This window comes from Lithobates pipiens, unplaced genomic scaffold (genome assembly GCF_037356315.1).
Source record: "Lithobates pipiens isolate NorthernLeopardFrog02 unplaced genomic scaffold, aLitPip1_a1.2 Scaffold_23, whole genome shotgun sequence".
NCBI classification, from domain to species: Eukaryota; Metazoa; Chordata; class Amphibia; order Anura; family Ranidae; genus Lithobates; species Lithobates pipiens.
In genome coordinates, this window is record NW_027507785.1 from 41,304,941 (window position 1) to 41,316,794 (window position 11,854).

Sequence of the window (11,854 nt, forward strand, 5' to 3'; positions counted from 1 at the left end):
GTCTGAAAGTGGTTAATACTTGGATTGGCAATATTGGATACTGGAATGGATTATCAATTTTTGCATTTGGTCTGGTTTATTTCTAAGTCAACATTGGTTTTACTTTAAATCCTCAGGCGTTTATCTACTAAAACTGAAGCTTGCAAAATCTGGTGCCAGTCTCTTCCATATGTAGAGATTGGCACTTATACTATGGTGGCATTTTATAAACATTGTTTTTTTTTAGTAAGTTGATTGGCAATATTGGATAAGGGAATGAATTTTAAACTTTTGCTTTTGGTCTAGTTTAGTTCCAAGTCAACATTGGTTTCACTTTAAATCCTCAGGGGGTTATTTACAAAAACTGGAGAGTGCAAAATCTGGTGCAACTGTTTATAGAAACCAATTAGCTTCCAAGTTTTATTGCCACAGCTGAAAGTGGTTGTAAGACCACTTTTTGCTACATGTAAGCCTATAATAAGAATTACCTGTAGCTAACCAGCATATCTCCTAAACTTGTATGGTTTAGGAGATATCCCCTGTATTGCATGTGTCTACGTCATCGGCACATGCGCACTGAAGCAATGGCACGTATGTACCGTTGCTTCAGTTAGACTGTGCCGTCACCAGCAGCTTCTGTGCACATGGACGGGAGCGACGTCATCGTGGCTCCGGCCAACACAGCACCAGAGCCGCGATACCCGGAAGTAACCCCCTGGGAGTGATGTCACCAGCCGGTGCTGAGTACAGCGCTTCTATCTCAGGTGAGTATTACATAATGAGCTAGTATGCTATGCATACTAACTCATTATGACTTTGTCTTGCAGGTGTTAGTTTTTTTTTCAAAGTGGGTTTACAACCACTTTAATTGACCAAGCTGAATTCAGAAGCTGACTGGTTACCATGCACAGCTGCACCAGATTCTGAGCACACCAGTATTAGTAAATCTCCCCCTCAGTCTATCAATACAGTTTCTTCATCTAATGAACAGCCAAGACTGAAGTCAGAACTCACAGAATCGTCCCACAATATATCTGTAGATGATTTACACTTGTAAATCTGTACACATTCCATATCAGTGGATTCTTCCCTACTGCTGAAGGAGAGGAAGTCTTTCAGCATCTTACTACCCTTCCACTTCCCAGCTACTGAGAACAAGCCAAGGGTCCCATCTTCAAATCCAACACACACCATACCATACTCATCCAATGCCATCATGACACACGGCATTTTACCAAGGTGGTATTGGACAATCTTTTTTCCGCTGTGTACTTCTATCATGTTAAGTACAGGGTTGACATGAAAATCACAATTGCATTTACTTGACCGTTCATGACAAATGTAAATGAGGTATTTACCATCTTTGGTCAGGTGTTGATGCAATATGGAGGTGGGAATATGCAAGACATAATGTTTTCTTACCAATGAATTGATCACATTGATTGTTCCACTGAGGGTTATAACAATAAAATCTCCATTGGATGAAATTTGAAACAAAGGAAGAGGAAGTGAAAGTTGAATGGATAGCTTGACATGGTGGCACACCGTTTCTTCCACCACATTCCATGTGTAGAGATCGGCATTTGAGGTCAGCAATACAATAAAATCAGGGTGGTTGGCAAGACACTGAAAAGCTGCAATGGAACTAGTTCCATCATCACAGCAGAAGCTCTTACATACAAATCCAGACCATAAGTTGATAGCTAGAAGTCTGTTATTATTCACACCGATAACAAAGGTGCCTTCTGGAGTTATGACTGCCGAACTTACAAATGTAAGTATCTTGCATACTGAAGACCCCGTTGAGGGCCTCCACACCATTGAACCCCCACCTTCACAAAGGGTTACCATAAAACTACTATTTGGTGTTATAAGCATCTGAGATATAGGACTGCTGTGGATGCAATGTGTGTTTATTCCAGAGTCCAACTCCCAGATGTAAATTTCTCCTGATGTTTCTGACGTTATCAAAAGTTCTCCATTTGGGCTAACTCTCATCATTTCTACAACATCTCTGTGCTGAAAAAAGGCTAACAACCTACAGCTTGGAATGTGCCATTTGCAGACAATATCTGAACCATCTGATGTGTAGGCATGGCTGCCCAGGGGACAAAGGATTAACGACTGGAATGGCCTTCCAGTCTGAAAGCAAGCAGTTGGAATGCTGACTGATTTCATATCCCACAACGTCAGTGAATTGCTTTTGGTTACTGTTCCCAATAAGTTGAGTTCCAAGCTCTTTATGAGTAATGACACTTGACATTCAAGATTAACCATGGAAATCAATTGTCCATTTTCAATACTCCAGACAAACAAAGAGTGAACATTTTCCACTGCAGCAATAATCACATCTCCACAGTGAGAAAATGCGCAAAACATAAATTTGTCCTGGTGTGGACTCTTGAAGCTGACCTTCTCCCATGTTGATGTTTTCCACACTTCGAAGGTGGTGGATCTGCAGATTAAAATCATCTTGGAAGCATATTCCGTAAAACACACCTCTTCCTGTACATCAGTAGAGTAAAGTTCATCCAAAAGCTGTGGCTTACATGGATCTTCTATGTTCCATAATCTGATATTGCCAAATTTGTCAATCACAATCACACACAATTCGTGTATGTAAACATCAAATATGACATGCTTCAAAGTGTCCATCTGCAGGATTATTTTTTGGCAAACATTTATAGTGCTATAAAGATGAAGTGTGTTTGATTGCTGCAAAGATAAATATTGCCCCTCGCCAATACATGCAAAGTAATTAAATTTTTGGTCAAAATAAAGTTCTTTTAGCTTTTCACCAGAAAGAATATTGAAAATTGTGACCCGCTGCGTGTTTTCATACCAAACAAACAGAAAATTGTTAGCTGGGTGATACGTTTTTGGGGTAAGCACATTTTCCCTAGGGACATGAAAAATCTCATTCAAAAGCGCCCAGGAAGAATAGTCAAGAAGGATAATTGATTGTTTACTGGTGCAAAGTGCTAAATAGCTATCTTTACTATCTAAAGTGGCACCAATAATTTCTATGTCGAGTGAGATCTTGTGCTCTAAATCCGTATGCTTTCCCTTACACCAAGTGTAAATATGGCCATTTTGAAAAACCACAATTAGTTCGGGTTTTGTTTTTGCACTCAGGATGCTGACAATTTGAGATGATTCTTGGAAGTGAATTTTAATAGCTGGTATTTTAAAAAGGGCAGAATTCCAGATGACCATGGAAGAACTTTTGATGCTTTCAGAAATGATTTTCTTGGCAAACCTAAAAATACAAGGATATACAGACAAGAGAGGCACCAGTTTGGACTGTACGATTACTTCAAAAGCATTAGGACTGTCAGTCAGCAGACACCTTGCTTCTTGAAGTATGTTGGAGATTAGGGTGACTTCTTCCCTTCCAATCTGTGTGGCTGCATCTTTTACACTCCAAATCAAGGCATTGAGGTGACCAGATTTTAGGAGGGTTTTGTAATAAGCAAGAACCATCAAAACATTATTGTATAAGCCATCTAGTTTTCCACATTCTTTTAGATGATAAGGTAAATCAAAAGCTTTTTTTGTATTCCCAATTAATGTTTGTTCCATTCCAGAACGTACAACAAAGAACCAAGGTTGAGATGGAAGCCGACGGTCAATGTAAAGTTTGTCTTGTGCTTTAGTGATTGATTTTAACTTACGTTTTTCACTCTGCAAGTTTATTGTAGGTTTCACAGTAATCGACTTGGCTCTTCTGCCGGCCCAACGTCCACTAAAATAGTCACACATATTTTCATGCAAGTTCCTTATTACCTCCTGGTCACTGAGATACCACTTAGTAACAACTTGCTGGTAAAGCCTGTTTGTCCACCATATTAATCTGCAGCCCATAATTATCCTAGATGAAACACAACCCTTGAGGTCAAGTAAGATATTGGATACAAGCCAGTCAGGGATTCTCAAGCTAGGCACACTGTCATACACATGATACAACTGGGCAAGGGCCATGTTATCTGCTGACAATACATCTACAAGCTCTGCTTCTCCAATCCCAGATCTTGACAATGTTATGTAGCTTAATGCTCTGAAGACAAGCTCATAACCATATTTAATTTCCAATTTATGGAATAATCTTTCAGTTAGTTCATAGATGCTTTGGCCAAGGGATTGTTCATCAACATCTTGGTGGGATTTCCATCCCATGACTTCCTTAAACACCAGATGCATCTGAAGAGGTGTAGCACAATTGGTCAGGGATCTGTTAACATAAACTTGTTGTCCAGAAGTGATTTTCCTTCTTTCTTTTAAAAGATTCACCTTGAGATTGTCATTGCAGTCTTTCCTTGTTGGCCGCACTGTGATTGAGTAGACCTGTCTCAATTTCTGACAGGAATTCTGATCTAAAAAAAATTCCTGGGACATGGATAAAATTATTTTTGAGAACTCTGGAAGAAGGGAAGGCAACCAACAAAAAATGTCACCAGAATCACAATGAGTGAGATTATCTATGCCATCAACTATTAGGACAAGAGGTCTTTCCATGGAGGCCAGTGACAGCAAACTATGAAAGGATCCTGTTATCTTATTGATATCATCAAGATGTAAAGGAACTTGTGCCATGTAGATGTCTGATAACTGTTGGCACAGTCCTGTCAATAGCCGGCAAAGAGTCAAGGATTCTCCAAATGCAAGTGCAAATCGAACTACCACTATTGGATCACAGTCTCTAAGCCATAAACGTACCTGGAAACAAACAAAAAATAATTCAGATACAGAGACCATTTACTTTTCATAAAATAATTTTCATTTTTTATGACTATACATTAAAGGATAAATTCACCTTTCTGAACACGTTACACCCATATTTAAGGTGTGCCCCGTTGTTGGTGTCAGTGGGAGAAATAGTGCCCCATCGTTGGTGTTGGTGGGATTACTAGTGCTCCAACCCTGGTGTCAGTTTGAGGAATAGTGCCCCATCGTTGGCAGCAATGGGAAAAATAGTGCCCCATTGTTTATGTTAGTAGCAGGAATATTCCTCTATTGTTGGTATCAGAGGGAGGAATGGTGTCTTGTATCAGTGGAAGAAAAAGTGCCCCAAGAGCCAGAAAAAGGCAAGCAAAGGGCCGCATCTGGCCCCCGGGTGGCAGTTTGGAGACCCCTGCTCTAGGGAGTTAATTGAGCTTCCTGTCTTTCAGTAACTGCCTACCCATACAGGCATGGGCAGACAGGAACACACAGTCTGCCGGACCGTGGCATTACACCCACAATCTGCTGATCCTGCGTGAAATGCTTTACGAGCTCCTAACAAAACAAATTATGAATGTACATTTTTTTACCTGCACAATACAAGGAATACATTTGGCATTTAGAACATTTTTCAATTATATTGCTGTAACCTAATTAGATGATTGCACTTGCTTTATTCTGTTGCTGTAGTCAACGCATGAAGTGAAGATTTGCTATCTCACATGGAATGTTTGGAAATGGTAATTGTGCCTATTCAGTGCCCTGAAAAGTCTACGTTTCTCCTGAAAAATAGCAGTGCACTTTCTGGCATATGAGTGTTGCTTAGGGGCAGAAGTCACTACTGTGGGGGGGGGGGGGGCAGATGACACTGCTTTGGGAAGAGCAGAGGACACTACAGTGGGGAGGGGTCAGGGGACACTGTTTTGGGGGGTAGAGTACATCACTTTATGTGAAGGTGGGCAGAGGAAACTACTGAATGAGGGAGTGATCTGAAAGGGGGTAGAGGACACTACTGTGACGCAATGTGTTCTTCATGCTGTCTTTTTATTGGGGACTTGGTAGTTTTTTTTTTTTTTGTTTTTTTGTTTTTTTTTTTAAAGTCACCGCCACTCCCGGGATCTTTAAATTCCTCCATGTTTTCCAAGTAGATCTCAACCTCTAAAAAGTTGCCTACCTTGCTATACCTTTCATGCTCTATCCAAAACAATAGTATTTATCCCTATGGAGTTGGGCTTTTTTTAAACTATAAATAAAAGGACTAAATGGTGTGTAGCACCCTGGGGTTTAGTCGGGGAGCACCTCACCAAATTCCTTGTCAGGAGTAGCTACTGTATTTAATTACTAGGGTCCATTAAGCCATCCTGCTATATTGGAAAAAGCCTGAACCACCTACTGTGTCCTATTGGAAAAGCCTGATTAACAAAGCACTTCCACTATACAGGGCCACGTACCTTAGTAGGGGATGCTCCAAAAAATTTGAGAAAGTGTGGCAGGGCTGGCTGGATGCCAAAGATACTTTGAATTAGTTTGCTGAGTGGGGAGAGGACTCCTGGATAGCCAATGGGCGCACGGGGCAGGTTGATGCTATGAGACCTAAGGGTCTTTCTGTTGTACATGCGGAGTCAGGGTGCATCATTACTTTTTGGGGAGCCAGTTTTTCTCTGAGGGATACGACTAATGTATATGTTCTGTGATTTGTATTTGACTGGGGGGCTGCACAGGGGTATGGGTGGGAGGGGGGGGGGGGTGGGGTCTGGGTCATATGTTATATGTGTTGTTTGTGTTGAAAAACTGTTAATAAAAATAAATTTACAAAAAAATTACTAGGGTCCATTGACTTCTCCCTAAGTTTGACCTGGTTGTACTTTCCTCTTCTACCACGAGGTGGCTGGGCACTTGGAGGTATTAGATTGAGAAGGACAACTCAAGGTCAGGTTATGGGTATATCTCAGCCAATGGTCAGGGATTTTGTTGAATCCTTTGGTCTGCTGGGAGAGCCTATATATTTGGGTGAGGTCAGGTGATCCATGTTCTTGTGTGCCACCCAAACCGCTGTCTGGATGGATGGGTGTTGTACGCCCCAGGTTGCTAGACCAGAGATTGGGTCTATCCCGGGGGCACCAGGCTGCCAGGCTGTGTCAGGGCCTATCCAGAAGTAAGAGGGCAGTGTAGGGTTGGGACTGCAGCTTTCAGTCCAACCAAAAGTGATGTTCTGCCGGTCAGAGAATCTGTCAGTGGTCGGAGGTAGAAGGGAGGCTGTCGCCACAAAGGGACCAATCACCTTTACCAGGGACCACAGCGAGTAACTGAAGCAAATACCAGAGCAGTATTCTCACCGAACCGGCATGGTGAAGAATCTGAGCAGGTCAGCAGGGGTGAAGCTTGAAGGTATCCGAAGTGCCAAGCTAGGGACCCAGCAGGAAAGCGTGGGTGACGCTTGAGGGAGATACCACCGCTAAATCCTTGAGGAGCTCACGGGATTTAGAGTTAGTGAATCAGAGGGTCCAGTGAGAGACCAGGAGCTCAAGGGGATGAAGAACTACAAGGAGAAGTTGTAGTACAGCTGAGAGAACTGTTACTTTGAGTTAGGAACTGTTTAAGTACTGTTACCATAAGAGACAGAAATCCTGCATGTGCAGAAGTGGCACCTTGCTAGGTCCTTTCCCTGTACGGCTGTTCTCCTATTGAGTCTATTGTCTCAGAGTCTGCCATTTCAAATTGCAACTACTTAAGGGTGTCCTGGCCCTAACCCTCTTCCCCATAGAAAATATAAAAAGGACTGTCAAAGATATAAAACCTCTTTTACATCCAAGAAGTGTCTGGCGCCCAATGACTTTTACCACCTTTGTACCCACTATGCCTCACAACCCACCACTTATTTAAGGATGTCAGTTATCTTTGGCCTTGAAGGTACCCATTAGACTGGAAGAGGTCTGAGATTCTGCTACAGGTGTTTTAATTTTTATTCTGCTGTAATGTAACTTCTGTGCTAGTCCTTTTGGAGGTACAGTAGTTGCTGCAATGTAGGACCTAAAACCCATGTAGGACTTTAAATCTGTTGTCATTCACTACAAATCTAACAATTGGTTGCGCCTGTAGCAGAGACCTACAGCTTTAGAATCTAAAGTAGAACTGCACACATATTTCTGTACTGGTGAAAGTACACAATCATGACAGTAAAGTTGGCGAATTACCATCCTTATATATAAAGGTGCATACAAACTAATTCTAAAATTTCAATTAACTAATTGGTTGCACGTGGCGCTATTACCTGTGTTACCTTTCAGTAAACGCTACCTCACCTCCTAAGTGATCCTATCTAAATCCAAAAAATGTGTTGTAAATTACAAACAAAACATTACATAGATCATTATCACTCAGTGAATACTCAAATTTGCATTTAAATTATACACACAGTGACAAGTATAAACAGATGTGAATATAGTCCATCCACCAAACAATATTAATAGTAGACATCCAGATTACAAAAAGTCCTTCTATAAATGCGTGAACAAATCTCCAGTGTTCAAATCTCTTTTTACAAGTGACTCCTTCACCACACCATCCGTGCTTGTGATCCCCCCTTCGTGAAAACACTCATCGACTGATAAGCCTTAGGCCGCGTACACACGCGCGGACTGTTCGCCCAACTTTGTCCGCTGAACAGTGTTTGGGCGGACAGTCCGCTTGTGTGTGGGCTTTCAGCGGACAGTTTCAGCGGACAGTTGGACGGACAAGGTTTTACGGAAATTCCGAAAAACTGTCCGCTGAAACCTTGTTTCAACGAACAGTCCGCCCGTGTGTAGGCTTGTTCGTCAAACTAAGTTCCGCGCATGCTCAGAAAGGATTTTCAAGCCGAAAGTTATAATGCAGTGTATAGGACGTCGTATTTTGCGTCCCGTCGTACGTGCCGTTCACATCATCGCGCACGGTTTCAGCAAACTGTTCGTTCGTCGTGTGTGGCCATGTCCGTCCATGCTAAGTTTGAGCGGACTGTTCGCTCAAACTGTTGGACGGACAAAGTTGGGCCAACAGTCCGCGCGTGTGTACGCGGCCTTACACTCTCGTGTGAGGCCAAAAGGGCTTTCAAAAAACCTCTCAAGAGGTAGTTCAGACACCAGCACATCCGATTAGATCTTCTCCACTTAAGCACTTCAATGCATATATATATATACCTCAAAGAGAAATCAAAGAGGGAGACCCCAATAGTGTAATACTGCAATCACTTTTTAATGTTAAAAATCTCACTCTTTATGCACTCACATGAACTCAAAAAGGTTAAATCACTTCAAAAGGGTAAAAAGACTCGCTTCACATTTCCACTCCACAGCACTATTCTGAATACGTCGGGGCATTGGTGGTCACAGCGGACTCATTAGATAAGGTGCTGGATCGCTTAATCGTCCCGCCTGGTCCCACACAGCAGGTCCGTTCGAAAAGGGCGCCTTCAAGCCAAATGATTCAGTCCTCTTAGTCCTAGACCTCCTTCCCAGCTCCGTGTATGTCAGCTCAATATTCAGCGAAGAGTGAGATTTTTAACATTAAAAAGTGATTGCAGTATTACACTATTGGGGTCTCCCTCTTTGATTTCTCTTTGAGGTATATATATATGCATTGAAGTGCTTAAGTGGAGAAGATCTAATCGGATGTGCTGGTGTCTGAACTACCTCTTGAGAGGTTTTTTGAAAGCCCTTTTGGCCTCACACGAGAGTGTAAGGCTTATCAGTCGGTGAGTGTTTTCACGAAGGGGGGATCACAAGCACGGATGGTGTGGTGAAGGAGTCACTTGTAAAAAGAGATTTGAACACTGGAGATTTGTTCACACATTTATAGAAGGACTTTTTGTAATCTGGATATCTACTATTAATATTGTTTGGTGGATGGACTATATTCACATCTGTTTATACTTGTCACTGTGTGTATAATTTAAATGCAAATTTGAGTATTCACTGAGTGATAATGATCTATGTAATGTTTTGTTTGTAATTTACAACACATTTTTTGGATTTAGATAGGATCACTTAGGAGGTGAGGTAGCGTTTACTGAAAGGTAACACAGGTAATAGCGCCACGTGCAACCAATTAGTTAATTGAAATTTTAGAATTAGTTTGTATGCACCTTTATATATTTGATATTTTATGGTAAGTGGCAGCTAAGGTGTAGAATTTGGGTAATTTGAGCGCTGTGATGATACACTAGGTAAAGGGATCGTGGTTTGTGTATCTTTAGAAATATATAGAATTACCATCCTTGCACAAGAAGCCAGGAGGACAGTCTTTCCACAACCTGGTTCTCCAACCACCACCATTGGCTTCAAAGACTTATCCTGAAGAATGTAATTTTTAATGGCCTCTGCCTCTCGGAACTCATATTGTTGCAGGTCAGAGTACATGGTACAAAAAGAGAGGTGTTGCAAGATTTCCTCCATCCCGTTCTTCATTGGTTGTTGACATCTTCTGATTTGACTGTCAATCAACTTCACCATGTCCCCATAGAACTGTCTGCACAGACCTTCAACATACAGCTGCTTCCTCTTTTTTGTATAGCCAACCTTAATGTCACATGTTGTGGTGGTGTTGTACACCTGAAGACCATCATCGTGGACCAGTGATGGGATGACAGTGTCCCTCAGATGACAAAGCCTGGAGTACCCATCACAGAATTCACTCTCTGTCAGTTCCGTTTTTCGTCTTTGTTTCTGGTAAGCTTCAAACGGAACCTTGTGAATATAGCAGATACATTTTTCCAGCACATCAGGATAGTGTTGTAAAACAAAAACCAACTCATTCTCAAGGGCTAAAAGACATAAAAAACATGAGTATAATAACATGGATATTTTTGTAAAATTAATTGCAAAACCATAATCTCTGTTCACTACAAGGCTTATGAGTCTCTGACGTGCAAGCTGGGGGCAAATATCTTTCACAAGCAAGACTTAAAAATTATAACTGTAACTAAAGCCAGAACTTTTTCAGGGATGGAGTGGAGAAGGGTTGGGACCTCTGCCAGGTCTTTATTTCTGTCTAGGTCACTGTTATGGAAATGCTAATTTACAAAAGGCAAATAGACTATTCACTTTTCAGGGGAACTTTCACTTACCCTAGCGAATGAAGTGACACTTTGCTGACTTCCATCATTCAATTATGCGGAAGCAAAAATAATTTTTTTTTACTTGTTCTTATACGTGATTGGGTATTCTTTGCAAAGCGAATTTTCACCACATTCACTAAGCTCTGGGGGAAATTTCCTTGCAAAGTAAACAGCCTATTTTCATTTAGTAAATTAACAACATTGCCTTTATTTGTCTCATGGACAGTGTAACCAGGACTTGGAGTGGGGGAATGTCCACAATTCTGAGCTGTAACTGAATAGAGGAAAAAACCTTCCAATGAGGACTCCTGTTGCAAAGTAGTTTTCACTTGTGTCTGATAAATAAGTGAATGGAATTCCACCAATTAGGGCACAGGTGGTAAAAACTCCCTGACAGGGGTTTTGGAAATTTCATTCTATATCCCAAAAAAAAAAAAAAAAGTTTTGGTTTTAATTATACCTTAAAGCGTAGGCAGAAAATGTGACCGCTTTGGGTGCTCCAGCAGGAGGATGCATATTGGAGAAGAATTGCAACCCATGGTGCTAAAGTAATTCACATTTTTGCCTTGTGTGCTAAAGGACTTTGTCTAGGCACTGCTTTAAATACCCTTAAAAGTATAGAAAAATATCTGTTGATCTACTAGAAATGCACTTAGCTCTTCAATTCCTATTGGGGGCTGACAACACATAGTATTTTTGTGGTGTCAGCCCTGCTCCTTGGCTTTTGCAAAAACTACCACTTCCACTGTCTTATCCACAGCATAAGAACTAATTGACTTGTGGTCCAAGATGAACTGGAAGGGCTATATATATATATATATATATATATATATATATATATATTTTTTTTTTTTTTTTATTTTTTTTTTGTCCAGAAGTTTCAAGGGGTTCCTCGAGTGGTGGTTAATTGGCCCCCATTTGATGGTACCTGCATAGTTCTAGTGCCACTTGGCAGAGCCAGCTTCAGGACACCAATGGTCCTTTTAGCTGTCTATAATCCTGTAATTGTGACAACCAATGTAAGGTGGGGGTGGGAGGGCAGACGGATCATATTCTTTCCACTGC

General features: G+C 41.3%; 1 protein-coding gene across 1 annotated transcript; it reads right to left on the reverse strand.

The window, feature by feature from the left end:
- Positions 1 to 933: 933 nt before the first annotated feature.
- Positions 934 to 11,328, reverse strand: LOC143927098 (NACHT and WD repeat domain-containing protein 2-like). The gene is made up of 3 exons (XM_077451052.1): positions 11,325 to 11,328; positions 9,945 to 10,495; positions 934 to 4,695 (listed from the first exon to the last, which is right to left on the reverse strand). The coding sequence occupies exons 1-3, from the start codon at positions 11,326 to 11,328 to the stop codon at positions 934 to 936; spliced, it is 4,317 nt and encodes a 1,438-aa protein (XP_077307178.1).
- Positions 11,329 to 11,854: the final 526 nt, after the last annotated feature.